Source organism: Anoplophora glabripennis, unplaced genomic scaffold, assembly GCF_000390285.2.
Source record: "Anoplophora glabripennis isolate ALB-LARVAE unplaced genomic scaffold, Agla_2.0 scaffold127, whole genome shotgun sequence".
Classification (NCBI taxonomy): Eukaryota; Metazoa; Arthropoda; class Insecta; order Coleoptera; family Cerambycidae; genus Anoplophora; species Anoplophora glabripennis.
In genome coordinates this window covers 291,351-317,866 of record NW_019416291.1, presented here as the reverse complement: position 1 = coordinate 317,866, position 26,516 = coordinate 291,351, and the positions used below count along the sequence as shown (strand labels likewise).

The 26,516-nt window shown below is 33.9% G+C and overlaps 4 protein-coding genes across 5 annotated transcripts; 1 reads left to right on the top strand and 3 right to left on the bottom strand.

Moving 5' to 3' along the window:
• LOC108903592 (28S ribosomal protein S14, mitochondrial) lies at positions 1-552 on the bottom strand. Its single transcript, XM_018705818.1, has 2 exons — positions 438-552; positions 1-386 (listed from the first exon to the last, which is right to left on the bottom strand). The coding sequence occupies exons 1-2, from the start codon at positions 498-500 to the stop codon at positions 63-65; spliced, it is 387 nt and encodes a 128-aa protein (XP_018561334.1). The 5' UTR covers positions 501-552; the 3' UTR covers positions 1-62.
• A 275-nt stretch (positions 553-827) lies between these two features.
• On the bottom strand, positions 828-4,138 carry LOC108903591 (elongation factor 1-alpha 2). The gene is made up of 3 exons (XM_018705817.1): positions 4,064-4,138; positions 2,040-2,815; positions 828-1,798 (listed from the first exon to the last, which is right to left on the bottom strand). Exons 2-3 carry the CDS (start codon positions 2,790-2,792, stop codon positions 1,166-1,168), a joined length of 1,386 nt encoding a protein of 461 aa, XP_018561333.1. The 5' UTR covers positions 2,793-2,815; positions 4,064-4,138; the 3' UTR covers positions 828-1,165.
• Positions 4,139-4,423: 285 nt separating this feature from the next.
• Positions 4,424-15,223, bottom strand: LOC108903594 (GRIP and coiled-coil domain-containing protein 2). Its single transcript, XM_018705821.1, has 4 exons — positions 11,681-15,223; positions 11,401-11,579; positions 8,997-9,449; positions 4,424-4,671 (listed from the first exon to the last, which is right to left on the bottom strand). Exons 1-4 carry the CDS (start codon positions 15,123-15,125, stop codon positions 4,498-4,500), a joined length of 4,251 nt encoding a protein of 1,416 aa, XP_018561337.1. The 5' UTR covers positions 15,126-15,223; the 3' UTR covers positions 4,424-4,497.
• A 243-nt stretch (positions 15,224-15,466) lies between these two features.
• On the top strand, positions 15,467-26,501 carry LOC108903615 (symplekin). Of its 2 annotated transcripts, XM_018705848.1 has the most exons (10): positions 15,467-15,577; positions 15,636-15,832; positions 15,887-16,276; positions 16,332-16,618; positions 16,674-17,146; positions 17,194-17,487; positions 17,755-18,576; positions 22,026-22,382; positions 22,641-22,922; positions 26,417-26,501. In XM_018705848.1, the coding sequence occupies exons 1-10, from the start codon at positions 15,542-15,544 to the stop codon at positions 26,480-26,482; spliced, it is 3,204 nt and encodes a 1,067-aa protein (XP_018561364.1). In that variant the 5' UTR covers positions 15,467-15,541; the 3' UTR covers positions 26,483-26,501. The 2 variants fall into 2 exon arrangements, with proteins under 2 accessions (XP_018561364.1, XP_018561363.1); XM_018705847.1 differs by lacking the exons at positions 15,467-15,577; positions 15,636-15,832 and having other exon boundaries at positions 15,892-16,276; positions 17,197-17,487.
• Positions 26,502-26,516: the final 15 nt, after the last annotated feature.

Sequence of the window (26,516 nt, the reverse complement as noted above, 5' to 3'; positions counted from 1 at the left end):
GTAAATTATATACACTTTACTAAGATTATAAGAAAAAAAAAACTATAATCACACACCCAAGACTACCACATAGCTCTTTGTACACCAGCCAATTTATTATAATCCGCTAGATGCCTAAACACAATCCTACTCAATCTCCATCGCACAACGGTGCCTTTCCCCCTTGAGGTGACTACGCATCGCCTTGTAAGCCTCATCAAAGTAGAATCTCTAGGCAGAGCTGCAATTTCTGCGTCTGCTATTTCCCTTAGCTCAGGTGGCAGAATATCGTTCTTCCTCAAAGAATTTATCCGTAGGCGACTGGGGGCGTACTCAGTTACCACTTTCCGCCTCTTTACATCCCTTATCATCCAACGGTTTACATACTTTGTGCGAATTTGCTGAAGCTAAAAATCATATTAGTTACTAGTTTGTATTACACAACAATTAAGTGTTACGTTTTGGCTTGTCTTTAAGGTCTGGTTCGATAACAGATTAGTTACACATTTTATAAAATTCATTTTTTTTTAATATTCAAAGAGAAGAAATATAACCTCGTTCTTTAACATACAATGTTGCTAATTGAACCAAATTCTTCTTCTTCTCAATTGATGGCCTAACGAACCCTTAAGCACATGGCACATACACAGTAGGCAGTCTTTTTCATATTTTGTGGTGTAGACTAGACAGTAGCCAAAGCAAGGGCGGTGACCTCTAATTATATACTATATAAGTATTTATTTCCGGACAAATGTAAATATTTAATTTGTTCACTAAAATCATTTTCTGTAGGAATAAACCTTTTATTTAAGTTTTAATAGGGTTTTGGTTCATTAAAAACAACGAAATTCATTCGAAAGCTTCTTTATTGGTTATACTCGAAGAAGCTTTTACATAAATTTGTATTCAAGTCTATCATTCATCAAGTTAACAAAAAGAAATAACAAATAATATCAATATTAAAGTAACTTATCCTATCTGAAATGCTCTCATCCCATAAAATAAAAAACAAACTAAACAAAATATTACAATAAATTAATAAACCTAACAGAAATGAGAATAAAATATTTTTCCTCCTGAACTCCTTGCGATGAAAATAATTCTGCTGTAGCCACCTAGAGAACAAATAATAATTGTTGATGAAGATTTTCTTGGGGCCCTTGGCAGAACGCTTGGCTATGCCTAGTTATTTCTTCTTTTGGGCTTTCTCGGCGGCCTTCGTTACTTTACCGGTCGTGTCTTTGAAGGTCACCGATTTTATTACTCCTACGGCAACGGTCTGCCGCATGTCGCGTACGGCAAATCGACCCAGCGGCGGAAACTCTTGGAATGACTCCACGCACATGGGCTTGGTCGGAACCAGGTTGACGATGGCCGCGTCGCCCGATTTTATAGCCTTCGGATTCTCCTCGGTGGTCTTGCCGGTACGACGGTCGCACTTCTCCTTGATCTCGGCGAATTTGCAGGCGATGTGGGCCGTGTGGCAATCCAACACGGGAGTGTAGCCGTTGGCGATCTGTCCGGGGTGGTTCAAAACGATTACTTGAGCGATGAAATCGGATGCTCCCCTGGGGGGATTGTTCTTGGAATCGCCGGCGACATAGCCGCGACGCAGTTCCTTGACGGAGACATTCTTAACGTTAAAGCCAACGTTGTCTCCGGGCACAGCCTCTTGCAGAGCTTCGTGATGCATTTCTACTGACTTGACTTCAGTGGTCAGACCCACCGGAGCAAAAGTCACTACCATACCGGGTTTCAAGACTCCGGTCTCGACTCTACCGACTGGTACAGTACCGATACCTCCAATTTTGTAGACGTCCTAAAATCAAACAGAATCCTTAAAATAAAAATAATATTTATCCTTTAATGTAATGTTACAAGGCCCCCGTGAAACGCCACTCCAAAATTTTATTTTGTCTCAAAATTTCCTTTCGTCAGTTAATTACTTGTACTGTAGTAATAATTATTAATGTATAAGGAGTGACTTAATTACCCAACCCATGATTTTGTTACACAAACAATAATTTTACATAAATTTGCTCAAGAAATTAGTAACTTACTTGCAGCGGAAGGCGGAGTGGTTTTTCCGTTGGACGAGAAGGAGGCAGAATGGCGTCTAGAGCTTCAATCAAAGTCTTGCCCTCGGCCTTGCCCTCTTTGCGTTCGACACTCCATCCCTTGAACCAAGGCATCCTATCGGAGGGCTCCAACATATTATCACCGTGCCATCCAGAGATTGGTACAAAAGCAACGGCAGCTGGGTTATAACCAATCTTCTTGATGTAGGAAGAAACCTCCTTCTTAATTTCCTCAAAACGAGCCTCGGAGTACGGGGGTTCGGTGGAGTCCATCTTGTTCACGCCTACGATAAGTTGTTTTACCCCTAGAGTGAAGGCCAAAAGGGCGTGTTCTCGGGTCTGTCCATTTTTAGAAATACCAGCCTCGAATTCACCGGTGCCAGCAGCCACAATTAGAACTGCACAATCGGCCTGAGAAGTGCCCGTAATCATGTTCTTAATGAAATCTCTGTGTCCGGGGGCATCAATAATGGTAACGTAATATTTTGCGGTTTCAAATTTCCATAAGGCAATGTCAATAGTGATACCACGTTCACGTTCAGCCTTCAATTTGTCTAAGACCCACGCGTATTTGAAGGAACCCTTGCCCATTTCTTGGGCCTCCTTCTCGAATTTTTCAATAGTACGTTTGTCGATACCCCCACATTTGTAGATCAAGTGACCAGTAGAAGTGGACTTGCCAGAATCTACGTGACCAATGACTACAATGTTAATGTGAATCTTTTCCTTCCCCATACTGACGAGCTTTTATGTTTCTTCTGCAAAAAAAAAATATGTTTGTTTCCACTACTCAATTGATTTTGTAATAATTTGTATATAATCTGGCTTTATAAAACATTAATCTAGAAAATTTAATTAGTGATCCTTTTATTGTGAAATATTATTGATCACAAAGGAAAAAAAAGTATCAATAGATTAAAATACTTTTGTGTATAATTTTCTTCAAATTGCAGCAATTTAGTTAGTATTATTAAATAAACACCTACATCAAAAATATTCTGTAGATTATCCACACAATTTGCTAAAAACTGCACTATTCAGTGTCCTTATCACAAAAGGGTGGGGCATGATTTACTGTGCTGCATTCATTCTCAATATTATTGACTGTAACTTAAAAAATATACTTTTTTAGAATTATGCAGTTTTGCAGGCGAATTCTTTGAAAAGGTTAATTAGTTCAACCTTGAGATCTAATTAATACTCTTTATTGATTTTTTTACAACAATTCAAGCAATGTTATTTATATAAGATATTACATCAAACACCGATAATCTGGGGGTTTCCCACAAAAAAGCAAATTAAGAATAACAAATCCTAAACTAGAGCTGAATAACATAGTGATCGCGATGCATTTTATATAAAATGCAGTAGGGCAGCCATGTTGTGATGCAATGTGACGAGCAAGCACCGAATATTTACAAAAAAATATAACGATGTACAATATTTAGCGTGCAAGAAAATAGTTAATTCAATTCAATGTTATTTTGATTTAAAAAAGCCGCAGCAAGCCGCCATTATTAAGGCAGGTCACATTAATTGATTATTATTAATGCTAGTAATAAGTCATATTATACACAAACACAATACCGAAAGAATACTTGTCTGTAGTTTTTAAAGACCTATAAACAAAGAAGAACCTCCATAAAAAAATATGGAATGCCGGTATCTCCGATTAGTGATATCAAGACACCTCAAGTTTTTTAATAGTAACATTTAAAAATTTAGATTATAAAATGATTCAGAAATAATAATTTGGAATAAACTCGTAATTTTGTTGTATATTTATCTCGATTAAGGGCGAACTTATTGTGAAATTGAGGACGTTCACGATTTCGCCGGCCGTCAGATCCGCCCGTTTCCCTAAACGTCAAAATTACTGAAAATATTCAAATATCTCAAATCGCGGGGTCAACGGCTGCAAACCTTATCTATTTCCCACTTCCGATGATAACTTACGACCGCGATAACTCTCGAATTTTCACAAAATACTTTAAAGCTCCACTTACCTGCGGAAAGCACAGCAAGAGAACGGGAAAACCGACAGCGATCTCTAACTGCGAGCCGACGGAAATGGCAGGAGAGGTCGTGTGGAGGGGAGGAAGTATTGATTTCGGGTTGTAAACAAATTCCGTTTGTTTATGTAACTTTGCGCGTTATTATGTAGGACTACTCTCGTTTTCGTCAAAATAAACAAATCGCATCCAAATCCGACTAACAGAACGCGTACGTAAAAATATTTTAAGCAGAATAGGGGAGGTCGATAAAAATAATTAGCCAATAAGGTCGTGCAAAAATCCTTTAAGGGATGTGACGTTCGGAGGGGTGATTTGCACGCGGGAAATTCAACTGTGAATAAAATTTGGAGCAAGAATAATAATGTTATTTATTTTTCATATTTACATCATAAATATTTACATACATAAAATTATAGTGGTTATTACTAAGGTTTACTGGGAGATGGCCACGCTGGCAGGTAGTTTGTCCACCCTTTTATGCCCGAGTCACCTCTGGCGACGGTATTTAGCTTCTGGGTTTCTTCGGGGCTTAATTTCAAGATCGTATTCAGAACTGGGACTAATCTGGATCTCTCGTCTCCGCTGTGCAACGTCACAAACTGAAACAAAGAGATCGCTCTTCAAATAAATTCGAAATACAAATACTGATATGAAAATCACAAAAGTCCTTCAAACTGATTGATTTACACATTTTTTTTATTATTATTTATGTTCAAGTAAATTTTTATATATTGTTTGTCTAAGGTTAAAGCGGACGAGAAGATAAATATTTTTATTTTTCATTATACTTAAAAATGAATGATAAAATATTTTATTGTTTTTAAAATAAAGTTGGCATGAAGAAATTTAAGTTTGCTTGTACAGGGTGTTCAAAGAACTAAAAAAAAAACCCTGAAAATGGGGTAAAAGTAAACTGCCCTTGCCATTGTTTTTATGAGCTACGCTATTTTGATCTAATGAATTTTTTCCAAATCCATATTTTATACCCATTAAAATAACGATGTCAAGCTATATTTTTCTTATCAGCTTAGCAAATTCTCCAGTTTTTGCCTATATGTGCTCGGCAAAGACCAGAAAAGTTATTTTGAATTAAAAGATACATCTGAACTTAAATTTGTGGATAAATTGATCATTTTGAAATTAAAAAAAATTTAATTTCTTTTGAACGGGGATAGAATCGGAATTGTAAATATTTCATATACAGGCTGTCTCCTAAAAAACGCCGCAAACCATAACTCCGTCATTTATAGTCTGATTTTAAAAAACAAAAAATTATATGAAATGGCTCTAAATACAGTATAGAGTGAGCATGTTTATTTTTTTTTCTGAAAAGCGATCAACTTTTTATTTTTCAAATGGCTATATAAGTTTTTTTATTGATTATTGTGCATATTTCTATTCTGAATTCAATGATGTATATAAAGTTTACGTTTGTGAAACACGAATTACAGAAAAAGCATGAAAATATCTGTCAATACCGCATTATTAGCGCCCGGTCGCTTAATTGTCAACAAACATATTTTGACTAATCATGTATGCCTGGAAAACAAAAAAATAATACAACAAAGCAAGTAAATGTCATTTTAGCGTTCGTGTTCCAGTTTTTTACGCATTATACTTTTTGTGTGTCATTTACAGTAGGTTATTTATTGAAATAAGCTCAACAGTGCAAAATATGAGTAATAAATCAATTGACGGACATGATTCAGGTATACTTTCGGTGTAATAAAAATCGTGGTGCAGGAGCCCAACTTTACAGAACTATTTCCTCACAGAGAAGTTCCAGAACCGCGTAGATTTGTAAGACTTGAAGAAAATTTGAAAAATTATGGTGCTCTTAAGAAACCAGTGAGAAGAACGCCAATATAATAAAAACATTGAGTTCAATGTTGAAGAAAACCTAAGAATTTCCATCTGGGAAATTTCCAATAATATTAGAGCATCAAAAAAAACTGTATATGCAGTATTGAAAAAGCACACATTCAAGCCATACATTCCACAAAAAGTACATTCAGTAGAGGAAAACGATAGAGAATTTATTTCTTTAGTTGTTTTGTGTATGTTGTTCGTTTAATGTGTTTTGTGTTTAATTAACTAATCGTGTTGAACTTTGTATAATGGTTAATGTATTTAATTAAATTGTTTTTCTTTACAAAATTCTCTTTTGAGTTTTATTTATTTTGCTGTATAATTTTTTGTTTTCCATGACACAGATAATTAGTTAAAATACATTTGTCATGAATTAGTGGCTGGGCGCCGAATGTGGTATCGACTAATATTTTGTCGTCTTTTCTGTAATAAATGCTTTACAAAAGTCAAGTTCATAAACATCGTTGGAAAATAAATCTGCACAATAATAAATAACAAAAAAACTATATTGCCACTTGAAAAAAAAGTTGACTGTCACTTTGCAAAAAAAAAAAAATAGTAAATAAGTCCTAATAGGTACCCTTTATAGTGTATTTAGATCCATTTCATTTAATTTTTTGTTTTTTAAAATCCTATTAAAAATAACGGAATTATGGCTTGCAGCGTTTTCTAAGAGATAAATAAATGTTTTTCTCATTTTGTCGTTAAGGGTCTCCGTTTGAGGTTCTCTTGTTTCGAAAATAAATGAAAAATCTTAATAGAAGCTTATGTTGTTGTCCCATCCCTATCCCCTATCGAATACCGAGTAGCTTATTTGTCCATTTTACTTAAGTTTATGAGAGAAATAAGCTAATGGTTCCCGTTAATAATTACTTGTTTGCTCCAAAACTGTTCTCACGAAGCATCTAGTTATACTGATTTGTAAATTTGGATTTAAAATGACAGTTTCATATTCAGTTCACATTGCAATGTGCAGTTCGGCTGATTTTGAGGTAAATCCAGGATAATTTGCAATGCCTATCCATTTTTGTAATTTCTTTAAACTTTTAAGGACTAGGAAATTCTCCGATTCTCTATCTTTATATAAAATAGGTTACCATAACTGTAATAAAATACTAATATTAAAATATCAGGAACTAAAGAACTTTACTTTAGCCCGGAAGCTGTTTAGCAAAAAAAATGTTTAGTTCAATGAAAAAAGAGGTATATTTAATTTTAGTCAGTTTTTTTATGATGTCCAAATACTTTCTTTCTACTTGCTTTCCGTTGATAAGCCAAAAACTTGCGCATGATCAAAATTTATTATTTTTTTCTTTTAGTTTTTAATTTTTTAACAACTTGTAACAATAATTTGACATTACGTTACATTTTCAATTCTCTGCACACATACCAATATTTCATTTAGACGATTTTTTTCAAAATCAATTTTAATTTTACTCAACGATGATTTTTTTATTTTAGATCCATCTAAATAAACCAATTTATTCCACGATTTGAAATTCTGACAATTTTAACTTTGTTGAAGTAGACTTTATCTGTCAAAAGACGTAATACTTCTTTTTTTTAATTTCCAGTTTGAAAAATACTTTCAAAGAAAAGAGTAATATTTCTCTCGAAATGTGAAGAAGTTTAATGTCCGTATCAGAAGAGTGACCGCAAAAAACGCCATTTTTCCGCCTGTTTTTGAGACTTTGACAGAGGCCACAGAGAAAATCCTAAAAATATTCTAAAAATATCCAAATACTCGTCATGAAAAATGAAAATGAGCATCACTTTCAGTTTTTCGAAAATCACCCTTATTTAGCGGTTGAAAAGACAAAAAAAATGTGAACAAATTAAGAATCATCAACCCCAAATATTTCTATGTTATCAAAATAATATTATGAACGTGAAAATATCTAATTTCGTATTTGACACGGTCTTGTCTGGATTGAAAATCAACCCATAATATCCCTAAAGGGGTGAAATCATCCCCTAAACGCCTAAAAATGTAAAAAATATTATTAAAAATTACAATTTTTTTCTTTTTCTTTTATACGTGATAATTGAACCGGTAATAACCCACAATCACTAGATCCGAAGGAAAATACCCGTAAATGAGGGTAAAACCACCCCTAAGTTCAACCATCGGATTCAAAGTACATAAAATAATTATAATGCATGAAAAAAATTATGTTTCGAAATACCTCCATCAATCATCCCTCTCAAGGGGTAAAATCATCCGCCAAATATACAAAAATTGTAGATAATGTGAAAAAATATTATTTTGATAACAGAAATATTTGGGGTTTTACAACTGTTGATGATTCTTAATTAGATCACTTTTTTTGTCTTTTCAACCCCTAAATAAGGGTGATTTTCGAAAATTTTTGAAAAACTAAAAGTGATGCTCATTTTCATTTTTCATTACAAGTTTCTGGATATTTTTAGAATATTTTTAGGATATTTCTTGTCGCCTCTGTCAAAGTCTCAAAAACAGGTGGATTTTGCGGTCACTCTTTATTTATTCAAAATAGCGTAAAGACTTCACAACGTGTTTTATAAAACTATCAAATCAACCAAACTCTTTTTATAAATAGTTCTCTGTTTTCGAATTAAATGAAAGATGAGTAGACACCAAAATTATTTCAAAAAAAAGGTTTTGGGGTCATTCTTAGACTTTTATTTATTACTTTACTAATTTGATCAAATTGGTACGATTAAAATAATTTGATGCTACGAAAATTAAATTGTTTAATAAAAAATATGGGCAGTTTATTTCTACGTCATCGTAAAATTTATTTAATTTTTGCATGTTCTGTGCATACAAATTTAAAATTCTGTGCGACAGCCTTACTTTAACTTTTTTCCAAAAAATGAAAAATTAAAACCTTTCCCATTTCATCCACACACTGTATATTTGAAACAAAAACCTTTTTTTTTGCTTAAAAAAGGTTTTTCCTACAATTTTCAATTTTCATCTAAATCAGTTCTAAAAATTTGTTAATAACAACTAAAATTAAACACGAACCAAATAATTTAAAAAACGAGCAAAATTCTAAATTAAAATCCTCACCTTGAAAACGACGTTCTTCAGATATTCCAAATTCTCGGCATGCTTCTCCCGCTCTTCAGACCTCTGCTGCCTGCGGATCTCCTCCTTCAGCAACTTATTCATCTGCACGTGTTTCGCCAGATCCTGCTCCGTATCGGACAACAGAGCCGTCAAGTGCATGAGTTTGGACTCCTGTTCGGCGATCTGCTTCTTCGTTTGGACGAGCTCCTGATCAGAATCCGATCCGAGCAGTCTTTCCAAGGGCACTGGGTATATCTTGGGGGGATTATTGCTTTCGATACTCTCCGAACCCTCTCCTTCTTCCCTAGCCGTGCTGGGGAGTACCGTTGGCGTTTCGACGGGGCTGGAAGATTTTTCGATACGGCTCTGTAACTCTATGATTTCTCTGTTGTGGCGGGACTCTTGCTCGGCGATTTGCTGGCGGTAGCACTGGGACAGAGTGTCTGCGTGTAACTGCAAGCAAATATGTAAGGAATATTGAGTAATAAACAGGAAAAGTACAAATACATGAAAATTGAGGTAGAGTAGCATATAAAGACTTGTTTTACGGTGATATGATACATGTAGCAAGGCCGCTATATGTTCTTTTTATTGCGGCACAGAATTTTCTTGGCGATAATGGGATAAATATATCGATAACTGGAAATTAATATTCACTGGGTGTCCGGCGTATTTGTGCAGAAAATTAAAAGTAGATGAATGGCAAAAGTATATCATCGTTGCACCTTCAAAATACAACATGTGTATTTTATCAAATTGTTCAGTGGAGTTAAAAAACTGTTTCTTGGACTTTTTCATTTAATAATTACAACAATTATTTTTTATTTTACTGCGGACAGTCACAATTCTGTAGAAAATAAGATGACTGTTGTTAATCAGCTTATGCAGTTTGATGTCGTTTATCGAAAAATTCTGCACTTAAAGCTTTTGCTGAATAAATGCACATATCGTATTGTGAAAGTGCAAGGATGATATGTATGTGAAAAACATTTAAAGGAATGCTCAAAACAACTGTTATGTCCATAAACATAATAAACAGCATAGCATTTTAAATTGCTGTTTTTAATATATGTGTCACATAAATATGTATATATATTTTTTTTTTTTTTCAGGGAAAAAGCTGTTAGCATTTGCTATTTACTTACGCAATACACAAATATTTCGAAAGATATTTGAAGTAGATTAATGAGAATTGGACTGATGACTTAACTAAATAAAGGTATAAATTCACTGAATTTTATTATACAGGGTGATTTAGAACTTATCCAAATAACTTTGGGAATAGATGCGGCATGAGAAATGGAGTCAATATAGTAAAAAAACATTTTGTAAAATCCTTATAGTTTCCAAGAAAAAAATAATTGAAGTTAGAGTACATTCAACCACTACATAGCTGTACAACTGTAGCCTCTAGCGTCATTCGCAATACGCGTAGAGAGCCACGTGGCCTCAGCGACTCCGAATACTGAAATCCGATTTTGCAATCGTCGTTGCGATAGTGTTTACCTGTTATCTGTGGTGTTTACAATAGTTTTTTAGTAGTTAGTGTCAAAAATGGTTTGCATGTATAGCAACTCGGAGTGTATTTTTAAATCATTTTTGAACTGCCCTTTTTGATTTCTTCTTTACAAAATTGTATTTGTAAGGGTCCCCTGTACATTCAGAATTTTTATTTTTTTTTTGATAAGTTCTGAATCACCCTGTATAAATCAGTGGTAGAAATACTGAGGGACACCATTACTAAGAACCTCAGTAATTCGACGTAATAGAAAATTTTGTAAGTTTATTTGATCTGCTATTGTACAATGAAAAGAGATTTTTTTGATTTCATTTCAAAAGGAATAATTTCCGAGTTTTTTTCTCTGAAATATTATTAAGAAACAAATAGACTTATCGCGTCGTATTGTAATTTACATAAAAAACTAGATAATTTTTGTATAAAAGAAAAATACAAACTTTCTTCAATTTTAGCCTGAAAAAGTAAAAAAATGTCAACAATATCAAGAAAAATGAGGTAAAATTCTTGCCATCCAAATGATAAAAACTTAATAATTATATAAATTTCCATTTCCATTTAATTTTAATTATTTTGGAATCAATTATGAGGAATTACACGAGGAATTACAATTGTAAAAACTATGCATCTTCCGATGCATGTTTATAGGAACTTTGTTCTAATTTTGAGGACACCCTGTATATAATAAAAGGGGGAATGGGAATGTTAACCGAATAATTTAGTGTCATCCAGTGGGACGTTCTTGTAAATAAAGACCAAACAGAATAAAAAATCCAGGAAAATTCACAAAACTTATTGACATTTCCCTGTACTTCCAGATTTATGAAATTTTTTATATTTTGTAAATATTTTAACATATAATGTACAATAAAAAAAATAATAACTTACTTTCAGGCTCCTAACTGTCTCTGTGTGCTCATTCAAAGCTGTCTGATGCTTGGCAGACAACTGAGCGAACTGCGATTTCATCTCTTCGATATCTGTCTCTAATTCTTGGATTTTCTTCAAATTTTCCCCCTTCTCTATGACCAATTTCTCATTTGCTTCTTCCAATAGTTTTATTTCCTCTCTAGAAGTAAAAAGCGATAAGAATATGGTCATGAAATCTCAATTAAAGTATGTACATAATTAGTTATTCTTTACACTTACGCAGTTTTTTCTAATTCACTGGTCAACTGGGAGTTCTGCACCTTCAGACTAGCCACTTCTTCGGTGAGCTTTTCTTCTATTCCCACATCTCTGTTTTGGTTCTGCCTTAATACGCTTTGCGCCCTAACTTTGTAACTTTCGTATTCGCTGCGAATAACCAACAATTCGTCTTCTTTAAGCTTGAGGGTATCCTGGGCTTCCCTCAAGTTCTGTTGGAGGCCTAAAGTTTGACTACGTAGAAGATCTCTTTCATTTTTGAGGATATTATTCGTCTTCTGGTGTTCTGCTATGACTTTGGAAAGTTCGGTGGATAGTTCTTCAGTTTCAGACCGAGAAGTCTCGAGTTGTTGGTTGATACTCAGAATTTTCTCTTCTTTTTGTTGGATTTCTTCTTCTAACTGAGTAACCTTCTTCTTGTAAGTGTTGACTTCTGATGTGGCGGAATTTAAATTCTCTTCCATCACTTGGACTCGTTCTTCCAACATTTTATTCTGTTCTCTTAAGGCATTGATGGTACCTTTTTGTGATTCCACTTGTCCTTTCCATTTTGTTATTTGCTCCTGTTGTTTTTCCAGTTTCTTGGCGGTTTCCTTCACACTGCGTTCATAATCCTGCATTTCCAGACTAAGCACAGAGTTTTTCTTGCATTCATTATTTGATGCATCTAACAAACTTTTTGTCTGCTTGTGACTTTCCACCTCGGCTTTCAAAGCTTGTTCTTTCGCCTCTAGGTCTGCGGTGAGCTTAGTAGTTTTGTTTTCAAAGTCTTTTTTCAGCAAGTTGTTAGCCTCCAATTCTTTGCGCAATGTTTGTACTTTTGCGCTTACTTGTTTCTTCCAGTTTTCGGTTGATTGCTTCTCTGTTTTTAAAGTGTCGACTTCCTTCTTCAAGTCGCTTATAATATCGTCTTTGCTTACGAGTGATTGCTTATCTTTGGAGATATCCTCTGCTATAGTATTCAGACGGTTCAAGTATTGCTTACACTCTTGTTTGCTGTTCTCTAGGTCATCCTGTAATTTGTCTGATTGGTTTTGTAATGTCTGAATGGTTTTTAGATTTGCTGCCAACTTTTTCTGCAAGTCGTCTTTTTCTGTCTGTTCTTTCGTTAGTGTGTTTGAGAGTTCCCTAATTTTTCCTTTTAGTTTTATAGCCAAGTTTCTTAATTTTCCATATCGTTCTTCCCAAGAGCCTTCTAAATCTCTCAGCCTGTTGATGTCTTCTGTTCTAGAAACGGTAGAAGTCGACATGGTTTCACTCTCAGCATAACTCGTTTCAAGATTAGAGTTCAGTTTTTCTTTGAGGTTTTCTATTTCATTTTTCAGTCTGTTAATTTCTTCTTCTTTCAAAGGGTCAACATTTCCGTTACCAGAATTATTGACACTTTTTCTAAGTGAATTGACCTCTTCTGTTAAACTTTTAATAATCTCCTCCTTTTCACTAATACTGTCCACGTTTTTGTTAGCTTGAGTTTCGTAAATCTGTAGTTTCTTCATAATTTCCTCACAGTGGGCTTCCAGTTTTGATATGTTTTCGCCCCTTTCTTTAAGGGCTTGGTTCATTTCGTTCATCTCGGACAATAATTCTGTATTTTCTCTCTTCAAGTTGGCTACCTGATCTAATTCGTTGGCCGGGATCAGATCATCACCGGTTTGAACTTCACTGTTAGACAAGTTTAATCGTTTCTTTTCAAATTCGTCCACTTTTTCTTGCAAGGTAATATTTAACTCAGTCAATACCCTACTTTCTTCAACAAGTTTCATGATTTCTTCACTTGATCTTTCGGCTAGTTTCTTCTCATCATCTTCGTATTTTCTTAACTGTATTTGAAGGTCACTTACGTGTTTTTCACTTTCTAATAATTTATTTTGATAGTCTTCTAACTGTTTTTTCTTTGTTGCATCATTTTCTTTAATAATAATATTAATACTTTTCTTTTCACTAGTCAATAGATCTATTTGATGTTTCAGTTCTTCATTTGAACTCAAAAGACTTTGCGTTTGATTACTCAAATTTGAATTATTTATTTTAAATTCATTTAACTCCATAATAAGTTTATCGCTTTCACCTTTTATTGACGCAAATTCTTCTGCAAGAGTTTTATTTATATCTCTTTGAGAATTCAAGTTTCTATTGATATCTTCTTTTTCAGTGTTTAAAATTTCTATTTGATTTTTATATTCGTCAATGATTTTTGTAGCATCTTGCAACTTGTTCTTTATAATGTTAATTTCGGCTTCGTTTTCCACTTTTAATGTTTTCAGCCGTGATTCGTAATCTGCTATAGTTTCATTAAATTCATGTTTTAAATTTGTTTCTTGATCTAATTGACGATTATTATCTTCTTCTTTAAGGTATATAATGTCTTGTTTTAATTTTTCGTTTTCCGACTCAATTACATTTACATGCGAAACCAGATTTCTTGATGCATGGTTCAATTGTTCTTTCCATTCTTTCACTTGATCCGTATACTGTTTGAATAGCTGTAATATTGCATTTTTTTCTTCTTTTAGAGCTCTTGCACTACCAGCAAATTTAGTAATTTTTGAGTGGTATAATTTTAACTTCTCTTTTAGTCTATCACCATGTTTTTCTAATTCCATAATTTTTTTCTCAAGTTGTTTGTTAATTCCGTTTTCTTTCCGAAGTAATTTGTTGGTTTCATATAATTCTATACATTGAGTTTTAAGTTTCTCATAATCTTCTAAAATTCCGTTTCTAGCCTCTTTCATGCTTTGCAATTCATTTACTTCCAAAGTTACTTTATTTAAAATATCACATTTTGATTTGAGTTCATCACTTATTAATAAAATGTTTTTATTTTTTTCTGACAGACTGACATTCAAGTTATCAACTTTTTCATTTAAACTAATATTTTCATTCTTTAATTTTTTCACTTCTTCTAAACTAACACTCAACATACACTGCAATTCTGTAATCTTGTTTTCGTCGATAACATTCTTATTATCCTTAGCATTAGATTCCAACTCTAACAACTGTTGTCTTTGCTGAATACCAATTTTGTTTAGCTCTTCGATTTGTTTTTCTAATGAATCTAAATGTGTTATGAGTTGTTCATTTTCATCTGTTAATCTTGTCACTTGCCTCTTATAAGATACACTTTCGTTGTCTGCTGTATTTAACTTTTCTTGGCATGTTTGTAACTCCTTTTCAAAAATTTGTAGTTTGCTATCTAAAGAACTGTTTCGTGCTTTTAAATCTTCGATTGTGTTAACTAACGACAATTTTTGCTGGGTCAAACTTTCTACGAGTTCTTCTGATACGTCATTTTTACTTTTGTTAATTATTTCCTGTTTCAACTTAGTATTTTCTTCTTGTAATAAGTCTTTGGCATGTTTAGCTTTTTGGGCTATGGTTAACAGGCCTTTGCACTTTTTTAAAAGTTCTTCTCTAGATAATTCTTCCAAATTTGACTTTTTCGCCTCGTTTGAAATGCTAGTGTCCATTTTAAAGCCTTAATAAATTTGCTGGGTGCTATATCTTTAAACTTATTTCTACAACATTCTAAAAATCACATAAACTTTAACACATCAACACATTTTGACGTAGGTTGTCAAAATTTTTAATTTTGTTATCAGGGAATCAGGGTTTTGCATATAAAATTTTACATAGAATTTTCAACAAATACATTTTACATGTATAGAGATTTTTTGTTATTCATAATATTCATATTGGTGCCACTGGTATTTGTTTTTTTTTCTGGCACTGTGAGTCTGTGCAATTCCACTATTGGCTACTGTTCAATGAGGCTGCCATCTGTTATTTTTAATTTCAATTTTGAGTTAGGTTAAGTTTTTTGGTTTATGAGAGAGATGTTAATGTATTCGAGTGTTAATTAATTTTATTTATTGCCGTTTTCAAAATGGATTATATGGATGATGTATCTGATGAGGAGTTGGTACATTTATCTCTTCTTCATTTTATCAACTTATTTTCATACTTTTACATATTTATAGGTAACGCAATATCTAAACAATGCAGCTCTTTCTCAAGATTCTTCCGAAAGACTTTCCAATTTCTTTAAGATTAAAGAAACATTGCTTCGTAAATCTCCCAATTTGCTCTCAAAATATCTTCAAAACGTTTTAAATTTTACTACCGATAGAAGTGCTGATGTAAAGAAAGCCCTAGTAGGTTTCATTGAAGAATTATGGTAAAATCCTTATGTTTAAAAATGAATAGTTTTATGAATTTTTTTTATTTTCAGTAAGGTGAGGGAATCCTTAATACCTAAAGTTATGTTGAATTTACACATGCTGTTGTGCGACGAATCTATACCAGTACAAAAACGTGTCATACAAGCTACAATTACTATTTACCGCAGAACGTTATCTTGGCTATGTAGGGCATCTTCTGTTACCGACGAAATGGAGGAGGCTTGGAAGCAATTATGTGCAATTAAGTTAGAAATAGCTAATATGATAGATAGCGATAATGATGGCATAAGAACGAGTTCAGTGAAATTTCTAGAATGTGTAGTCCTTCTTCAAACTTATCCCGATGAAGCAGAAAATAAAAGACCCAATGATTTTTCTTTAGACGATGTCCCACTGACTTTAAAAATTGCAAGACGACGCAAATTGGAAGAAGAAGCGAGGTATTTATTTATATAATTATAATTAAATATGTGGTTTACATTGTAAATTTTTCAGTAATTTATTTGAAGTATTAGTGAAATTCCACGGTTCGCCGCATATCAGTAGTGCAAATTTGCTTGCCTGCATCGGAGTTTTAACAAATATTGCCAAGAGTAGGGCCGAGTTTATGGTTAGGGTAGTGTCAGCCATTGAATCATTATTTAACAATTTACCGCCAACGCTGACTACCACGCAAGTAAGTTCGGTCAAAAAAAAGCTCAAAACTGAATTGACAGCGTTAATAAAACACCCCGCAGCCTTTGATTATGTCACCCGGATTTCTGTAATGCTGGTGGATTTAGGTATGTTGTGTATTCCATTGTGTAGCTAAATAATTGTTTCGATGTTACATTTTAGGGTGTACTCAACAAGATATTGCTAAACTGATACCTAAACTCGAAGATCGTAAGAAATACAACAAACGTACTTTGTCCACGGAATCATCCGTCCAACAGATTGTCAAGAAACCTCGTTTGGAAGCTTCATCATTTGAACTAGACGATACCAATGACAGTCAATTCGATACTCCGCAAGAAGCAAACGAACACTTCATTTTAGAAAATCTAACTCTTGAAAAAGCCGTGTATCTCATTTTTACTCACATTCCGAAACTGCCAAACACTATTCCCCCTAACTTTGTGGCAGATTACCAGAAGTATTTTAAAGGAGGTAATGTTGGAAAAATGCCACTGGCAAACGTCTTGGCTGAGCAATTTACAGAGGCCCGTGTCGGGCCTGGGGCTAAGGTAGTCGTGAAAGAACGGACCCCCGAAACGAATAGTAAAAAACGAGAACGAGAGTCTGAAGAAACAAAGGATGAAAAAGAGAAGGTTAGTTTGGTCCGCTCATAATCTTTGTATTACTTTTTTGTTTTTAGCAGCCAAGAAAGGAAAAAGTAAAAGTTCAGAGGTTAAAAACCTTGAAGTTGTCGGAAATAACCAAGCCTTTAGAGAAGGACGTTAAGCAGAGACTACTAATAGGTTCAGTAAATCGGTTACTGTATCACGACAAGTACCAAAATAAACTGTTACATCAAAAAGTTATCACTACGTTGGCGACGTGTTTTAATAAAACCGTCAGAGACACTGTCCTGGCTTATTTGATGTCCGATCTTAGAAGTTACGTGGATACTGCCCTGGCCTGGTTATTTGAGGAATATAGCATTATGCAGGTAACTGTTCAATTAATTTGTTATAATCTGTTTTGAAACGGTATAATGCAATCATTTTTAAATCTGCCGTAAGCATTCTTGACTTGTTAATATTCTTCAAAATTGCAATAATTTGTAGGGATGAATTAAATTTTCGTAGTGCAGGTAGGCAAGTTTGTTTAGGACCTGTACTAAGAAAGAATATAAATGAGATTTACATATTTAGAGAGTTATATCAAACGGGATAAACGTTTTATGTAACTCGCTAAATATATTACTGGTTCGCAGGGATTTGCTAGGGTACCTCCGCTTCGCCGAGAAGGCAAAATAGACGACAGTTACAACCTCTTGCTATGCAGCTTCATCAGCATAAGTTCCAGTGACGCCCTTATCCTCTCTCGTTTACTCCTCGAAGCGCCCATGGTCACCGACGAGGCGTTACATGAAATCAAGACCGTATGTCGCGACGAACGCAGGTCGGGTTGGGCTTTAGGCCTCTTGAGGGACCTCACTGTCAGAAAACCGCCTAAACAGTTAACGTTTCTCAACGCTCTACTGTGTTACACGACTTACGAATCGAACGTTGTCAGAGATCATGCTATAGGGCACGTCCTTGAACTCCACAAGAGACCCGAATTGAAATTGGTCATAGAGGAGTTTGCAAGGATGAACCTGGAGTTTTTAAAGCTGCTCAAACCGCCCGAGAGTCTGTGTGGAGTGGATCAGGGTCGAATGAAAAGTGAAGTCTGGACCGACGATTTCATCAAAGCGTCGCTTTTGCCTTACGTGTCACTTTTACAGGCCAACGGAAGTCTGATTCATGATTTAGCGAAGATATACGTTCAGACTAGTGCCGATATCAAACGTATCATTTTACGTTTAATAGAAAACCCCGTTAGGATCATGGGAATGGATTCGCCGGACCTCCTGAAGTTGGTCGAGGAAAGTCCGAAAGGATCGGAAACTTTGGTGACGAGGGTTATACATATCCTGACGGATAAGGGGCCCCCGAGTGCACAGTTGGTGCAGAGGGTGAGGGATCTGTACAATAGCAGGGTGTCTGATGTAAGGTTCCTTATTCCCGTACTAAATGGGTTGACGAAGCAGGAGGTAAGTCTGGATTTATTAGAAACAGCTATAGTTTATCTAAAAATGTTTGAGAGTTGAATGACCTTTGAAATTTATTCTTAGGCAGAGGCAGGCATTTATTTTTGTAGGTTATAACACAGCGCCACAAAAATAAAGGTAGGCTGAGTCGTAAACAAGCTAATATGAGAATTCTGATTTTAGATTGTGGATCAACCCATTTTTTTTTGGTAATGTGGTCGATATACAGGGTATTTCTTAATAACGTGCTAATATTTAATAAGGTTATTCTTGGGTCATTTTTAAGGAAAAAACTTCATATGAACATATGTTATATGAACATATGTATGTCCTAAAACTCTTAACTTTTGAACTACAGGGTGCTAAAGTGTTATGGAAAAACATTTTTTTATGATAACTTTGGTATTACCTACCCTAGATATTTTTTCAAATTTGGTACACACCTTCTATTCATCGAGATGCATTTTCTGATGTACAAACAATTTTATTATTTTTGCCAGTGGTGTCTGTACAGGTTTTGTACTGAATATTTTTGAAGAAAAATATGTTACGCCACTGCCTTTTCTCAAAGTAAAAATCATTTTTGTAATCGTCATTCCTTTCTGAACAAATGTGGTGTCTTGAATTTTTTTCGTTTGACGTACGGTTTTCGCATAAAAAAATAAAATTCATTCATTTGCATCTTATTAGACCACCTACGAGAAAAAAATAAGATTTATGTAACTTTAAATCATAATTTATTTAAGATAATAACTTAAACATTGAAATTGTGAAATTACAGTAATCTTCATACATTTTGGAATGGTAAAAGAAAATTACCCTGGCGTAACATATTTTTCTTCAAAAATATTCAATACAAAACCTGTACAGACGCTACTAGCAAAAATAATAAAATTGTTTGAACATCAGAAAGTGCATCTCGATGAATAGAAGGCGTGTACCACATTTGAAAAAATATCTAGGGTAATACCAAAGTTGTCATAAAAAAATGTATTTTCATAAAACTTTAGCACCCTGTAGTTCAAAAGTTAAAACATATGAAGATTTTTTCTTAAAATGGACCCAAGAATAACCTCCTTAAATATTAGCACGTTATTAAGAAACACCCTTTATAAATGAAGACTTTGTTTTAATAAAGTTTTCAATTGCACTATTTTACCGAATTTTTGTCGTCATATGATTAGCCTGATGTTAGTGTATCCAATTATCAAATGTGCCTCGCCACAATGAGCAAAAAAAATAAAACTTATACAGGGTGTCTCATAATTAGTGTCCAATAATTTACCATTTGATTCTATTGCCAAGAATAAGAATATTTTTTTCATATACTGGTGGAGAAATGCTTCCTAAGGGAGCTATGCCCCCCTAAATGGGGCCTCAAAAAATTCATTTTTTTTTAATATTTCTGAAATGGGTTGAAGAAAAATTATAAATTTTGACATCGTGAATGCCGATTAAAAGTCGAAATAGATCATAAAATTTTTCAAAAAGTTTAGTCAGGGGCGTCTCAATTGGGTGGGTTGTCGTTAAAATTTGCCTCAATTTTTTTGCTTGTTGAAATTTTCAAATTCAGATGCTAACATATGATAGACCCTAATTTCCTGTACAAAAAAGGTACTCTAATTCTTTCAATAAAATGCTCCAAATTTTTTACATGTTGCTACTTTCAAATTCAAAATTTGTTAGATAAAAAATGGTAATGTTGTTTTATATCGAAAAAGTAATCCGTTTTCGAGAAGAAATCGGTTTGAATATGTTATACCACTTCCCAAAGTGTGCTTTTCTAAGCACTTAAATCCATTTTTCTTGGAAATGGAGCATTTTATCGAAATAAATAAAGAGTACCTTTTTTGTAGAGGAAATGCAGGTCTATCATATGTTGGCCTCTGAATTTGAAAATTTCGACAAGCAAAAAAATTGGGTCAAATTTTAGTTAACGAACCCCCCAATTGAGTCGCCCCCGATCGAAAAAATTTTATGATGATCTACTTCGACTTTCAATGAGCGTTCATGGTGTCAAAATTCATAATTTTCCTTCAACCCGTTTCAGAAATATTTAAAAAAAATTAATTTTTTGAGTGTAGCTCCCTTAGGAACCATTTCTTGACCAATGTTTATATGAAAAAAATATTCTTAGTTTTGGCAATATAGAATCAAATGGTAAATTATTGAACGCTAATTATGAGACACCCTGTATAAAAAAAATAGTAAAATTTAGATAGGAGAAATAATGTCATAAGTTTATATATTTTTTTCTTAAGGCTCAATCTGCAGACTTATTAGATCTCGAAGTCTTGAGAATTGGAAATCAATTTTTCATTATAATTTTTTAATTTTTCTTTAAATTTGGATATTTTTAATTCAAAAATTATTTCCATTAATGCATTTAATTAATTGACAGCTATTTTGGAGACCTGAGGGCAGAGCGCCTCAGTAAGACTACCACCAAAAAAAAAATATAGGCTTTTACAGTTTTATTCACTGTTTTTTATGATCTGGTACTATTTTTCAGTGAACAACTGTTTTGATGATGATATAATGAACCATTTTTGAAATAAAAGTATTTAACGTTGCATCTTAAGAGTAACAAATACACAAAAACAAAAATTAGTTATTTTTATTCGGCAAAATGATATAAAATAAATACAGTGTAGACTCTTTAATCCGAACTCACCTTAATCCGAATATCCAGTAATCCAGCCCGACGACCCGACGAATACCCGTTTCGATGGTTCGAACAAAATTCTTTAATTCGAGCAAAATTCGAATTAACGTATACAGTTCGGATTATAAAGTCAGACTACATAATAAAAAGTAACAGCTAAAAACATAATTCCCCGGTAGTCTCGAGGAAACCCTTTTATGCAAGCCGGAACTTTTCTCGATTAGATCTTTTTAGTTCAAATATTATTGCCGTGCAAACATGTCGATATTTATAGGACATATTTTACGATAATGTTTGGTTTTATTGTTATTTTTTGCCTTCTCAGTAACACATAAAATCTAATTCATATTATATGTATGTACATAAACATATTTACATATGTACATGTTTACTATCCTGTAATACGAAAATATCGGTAATTCGAACTTATCTCTTTAAGCCCGTGTTTTAATTAGTTCGGATTAAAGAGTCTATACTGTATATTAAGTTCATTAGTAGAAATAGCACTATTTCACATAACCTTTGACCAAAACTTATCCAAATTTAATGAGAAACAAGAAGTTATAAGGAAAAAATCGATTTTCTATATTGCGTTGATATTGACATTGAAATTTTTTTATAATAAAAATGTCTATTATTTTATTGCGTGTTGTGGCTTGAGCAATAAACTGAACAAGAAACAATCTAACCGAACAGGAAATTTCAGAACTAGACAGCATTTTCTAGGTCCTTCAACTCGAGTTTTTTTCAAATGGGCTTTACAGTTCCACTATTTTTTTGTTTACAGGTAATATCTGCTTTGCCGAAATTAATTAAACTGAACCCGGTGGTCGTGAAAGAAGTTTTTAACAGGCTTCTGGGCTTCCACGGGGATAGCCCCATCACCCCAACCGACCTACTGGTCTCCCTGCATTTGATAAATGCCGATAAAGCGGACCTTAAGACTGTCATGAAGGCGACGTCAATGTGTCTGCAGGAGAAACAGGTGTTCACTCAAGAAGTTCTGGCGGTCGTCTTGCAGCAACTGATGGATCAGACGCCCCTGCCCACACTGTTGATGAGGACGGTCATACAGGCTTTGACCAGTTATCCGAGGCTCTCTGGTTTCGTCATGAATATCCTACAGAGGTTAATCTTGAAGAAGGTGAGTAATTGCAGTATGTTTGTACAGGGTGTTCCAATATTCTGTGTATGTGGAACTGATATATTTTTTGGAGTAAAAATGGTTACACTAACATGTTTAAAAAAACCGCAACTTGCAATTAGGGCGATTGTATGTCCACGCTTACGACTCGTCCAATATCGACTACCCCACTCAATTTCCATTGAAAAATCTATTGCTGATGTTTGGCGAATTACTAACAGATAACCCTGTTTCTGAAATATTTCCCTTTTTTTTAAGGTCTGGAAACAAAAAGTCGTTTGGGAGGGCTTCATAAAGTGCTGTCAGAGGACGAAGCCTCAGAGCTTCGCCGTTCTCATGCAGTTGCCGACGCCGCAACTCACCGAGGCCCTGAACATTTGTTCTGAGTTGCGGGAACCCCTTCGTGAACATCTGCTGACGTTCACAGAAGCCCAAAGGGCACATATTCCGGCGGCGACGCAGGAAACAGTTTTGGGGCCTTTCACTGTGCCCGTGCCTGGTGCGGTACAGCCTTCCGCCGTGCCACAAACTGACGTCCTGGTGAGCGATTTATTTTTATATTTAAAATGTTTATACTGAGTGTTAGTCGCGAACTTTAATATTTGAAAAATTGCATTAACGACTCGATCTGCGTTTCTGTATCAATAGGTAGAAGAGCTTACAGAAAATACCACCTGGAAACAAAAAATAGGGTGATATAGGAAAAAAATTTTAAAAAGGATAGTGTATTTTTCCTGTAACGCATAAACGGCGAAGTTAACCTAAAAATTCATAAAAGTCAAAGAAACGGTTTTTTGCTAATAAAAAAAAAAAATTTGAACTCCAATCGAAAAAAGTTAAATGAGAAAGTTTTACCTATAAAAAAAACCTATCGATTTGTGTTTTTAAATATATCAATTGCTGTATTACTTTTCGCGATATATCGAAAAAACCGTCAAAAATCGACTTTTTTTGTTTTTGCAGTATTTCTTGCACATTAAGGTTTTGAGACTTGTTGCTGTAAATATAGCCCTCGGCAAGCAAAAAAGTACCTTTTTTAAAATTTAAAAATATTACAAATTTTTCGAGTTATAACAATTTTTCAAAAAAAAGGTTATCTCGAAAATTGTCTCTTCTTGCTCGACGAATAGTTGTAGAGAAATGAATCAGGGCTAATTTTTTTTCTTAAGAGTTATACTTTCATGGTAAAAAAGAGTGATAATGAATTTATTCATATCAAGTGTCTAAAGTTGATTTTGAAAAAAGTAAAAATTTTTTGGTCGCGTTTTTCTTAAATATTCTTTTCGATTTTCATTTCTCGATAATGTTTATTACAGGAATCGATTGCTGGCATTTTTACACAATTTTTTTTTAAAAAAGCGTTGCTCTACGACCTGGAGCCGAGATAATTTTTTTTTTTTTCAAAAAATTCCACAGGCCACTATTTAAGTGCTACAACGTCTGTTCTTACAGAGATTGAAGCGGAAGAATAAAAAATGTGGTTTATTTTAGCCACTTCTGCATTTTTAATTGTGCGTCGAACCGAAACATTCAAATGCGGCGCGAGCTAACTGTAGCGGGTGGCGAAGTGGGGGTAACGCTACTTGGCCGCTCCGAAAATTGAATTCGCGCGTTCAAAAGCGCTCATACTTTCAAAATCTTCCTTATCTCGACTTCTGGACCACGTACAAAAATTCATTTGTACTTAATTTGGGATAGCTTGACGAGATAAAACAAAATATAATGTTTACGACAGTCTCAAAAGCATAATTACGAATTTACTCGAATCACTCATTGGTGCAACAAATTATTTGGAAAATGAAGTTGATTGCGTGGAAAATATAGGAAACGAAAGCATGGAAGAAGAAGAAAATGAATCACAATCGAGGGAATAGTGATATAAGAGTGATATACAGTAAGACCCCGCTTAACGCGTAGGATACGTTCCATCAAAGTAGAGCGTAATGCGAAACAGCGCTAAACGAGGCTATGTTAACATGTAAATAATGGGGTTAGGGGAAGATGGACAGAAAATTGGTTAGGTATTAAATTTAATAATTATGTTTTTTTTTAATAAAAATAAAACCAAACATTTATTTCTTACAAAAATAAAAACAATATAAACGAATATTAGTCAGTCAGATCATTCAGTCTATTCTGTGTTTCCAATTTTCTGCCTTTTTGTCAAGAAGGCATCTAATGTAGTTTGCGTTTTCCTTTTGCGTTCTGTTAGAAGTTGTTGAGAAGTGCATAAAGCATCTATAACACCCCATCTTGCTTTTGAACTCCTGTCAAAATTTGGATCATTTTCTAAATTCAATGTAGCACTGATTTGAGATTGACGTTCACCTGAATCTAATCTTCTAATCACTTGCATTTTAGTTTCCAGTGAAATGCTTTTTCTGGTTGCTTTCTTTTCTGTATTTCATTATCACCCATGATAAAAACTAAAGGTCATAATATTTGTCACTGTATTATTCGTTATAGTATTATATAAATTTATACTTACAATAATGTCGACAAATGTTTCAACTGATAAAAATGCGTCCGTACAGCACCGCACCAAACAAGAAACACAACTACACTGTTTCGGATAGGTTATGTACATATTTAGAAACCTAGCGCTGTGCACAATTTCGGGGAATCCCGTAGTGCTGCGAGCAATTTCGGGGAATCCCCAGGTTGAAATAAAAGAGCGCTAAACCGAAACAGCGCTAAACGAAACAGCGTTAAGCGGGGTTTTACTGTACTTCCATAAGTTGTGAAAATAAAAAATGTAATCGACGAATATTTTTATACCACGTAATTTTGTGTATGATAATTAAATAAATATTCTGTAATACTTTTATCACAAAAAGATACCTATAATTATCATAAAACTTTGTACTTACTTTGTTTCATAAATAATTATTGAAATGTTAACAAGAGGTGAGAGAATTTTAGACTAAAGGAAAATTACATTTTTCAAAGGTAATTATGCTTTTTAGGCCGTCGTAAACGTCATATTTTGGTTTATCTCGTTGAACTACCCCAGATTAAGTACAAAGGGATTTTTATATGTGGTCCAGAAGTCGAGATAATGAAGATTTTGAAAGTAAGACCGTTTTTGAACGCGCGAATTCAGTTTTCTCAACGGCCGAGTATCGTTACCCCCACTCCGCCCCCATCCCCTACAGTTAGCTCGTGCCATGCTCAAATGCTTCGGTTTGACGCACAATTAAAAAAAGAAGTGGCTAAAATGAACCACAGTATTTTTTATTCTTCAACTTCAATATCCGTAAGAATTGACGTTATATCACTTAAACATCGGCCTGTGGAATTTTTTGAAAAAAACAAATTATTTCGGCTTCAGAAAAGGTCATAGAGCAACGTTTTTTTTTTAATTTGTGTAAAAATGTCAGCAATCGATTCCTTTAATAGACGTTATCGAGAAATGAAAGTCGAAAAAGACATTGAAGAAACACGCGAGCAAAAAATTTTTACTTTTTTTAGTCATCTTTGGACACTTGAAATTAATAAAATCGTTATCACTTTTTACCATGAAAGTACAACTCTTAAGAGAAAAAATGAGCACTGATTCGTTTCTCTACGACTATTCATGGAGCAGGAAGAGCTGATTTTCGAGATGACCTTTTTTTGAAAAATGGTTATAACTCGAAAAATTTTTAATATTTTTTAATTTAAAAAAGGTACTTTTTTGATTGCCGAGGGCTACATTTACAGCAAGTAACAAGTTTCAAAAACTTAATTTGCAAGAGGTACAGCAAAAAAAATAATATAAATAATATAAGTTTTAATAGCTACAACTTTCTCATTTAACTTTTTTCGATTGGAGTTCCAAGTTTTTTTTTTATTAGCGAAAAACCGTTTCTTTGACTTTTATGAATTTTTTAGATTAACTTCGCCGTTTATGTGCCTCAGGAAAAATACACTACCTTTCTAAGAATTTTTTTTCTATATCACCACATTTTTTGTTTCCAGGTGGTATTTTTTGTAAATTTAACATAAGGACGTGACAGACTGATTGGATTAACACTCCATATTTCTTCTTTCAGGTTTTAGATACAGACATTTCCATGCCCCCTCCAGCATCCGAACCCCTGCCTCCGGGAATGGAATGAAAATTTTAAATGTAATTTATTAATGTCATAAAAA

Bases quoted from the DNA above. Each gene is read 5' to 3' on its own strand.
- LOC108903594 (XM_018705821.1), bottom strand. From the start codon at position 15,125: ATGGACACTAGCATTTCAAACGAGGCGAAAAAGTCAAATTTGGAAGAA. The intron at 11,580-11,680 runs GTGAATTAGAAA...TTACTTCTAGAG, and splicing joins GCAGAACTCCCAGTTGACCA to AGGAAATAAAACTATTGGAA. The intron at 9,450-11,400 runs GTAAGTTATTAT...ATTTGCTTGCAG, and splicing joins AGACAGTTAGGAGCCTGAAA to TTACACGCAGACACTCTGTC.
- LOC108903591 (XM_018705817.1), bottom strand. From the start codon at position 2,792: ATGGGGAAGGAAAAGATTCACATTAACATTGTAGTCATTGGTCACGTA. The intron at 1,799-2,039 runs GTAAGTTACTAA...GTTTGATTTTAG, and splicing joins CACTCCGCCTTCCGCTGCAA to GACGTCTACAAAATTGGAGG.
- LOC108903615 (XM_018705848.1), top strand. From the start codon at position 15,542: ATGGATTATATGGATGATGTATCTGATGAGGAGTTG. The intron at 15,578-15,635 runs GTACATTTATCT...ACATATTTATAG, and splicing joins ATGTATCTGATGAGGAGTTG to GTAACGCAATATCTAAACAA. The intron at 16,277-16,331 runs GTATTTATTTAT...TAAATTTTTCAG, and splicing joins AAATTGGAAGAAGAAGCGAG to TAATTTATTTGAAGTATTAG.
- LOC108903592 (XM_018705818.1), bottom strand. From the start codon at position 500: ATGAATTTTATAAAATGTGTAACTAATCTGTTATCGAACCAGACCTTA. The intron at 387-437 runs GTAACACTTAAT...TATGATTTTTAG, and splicing joins CCTTAAAGACAAGCCAAAAC to CTTCAGCAAATTCGCACAAA.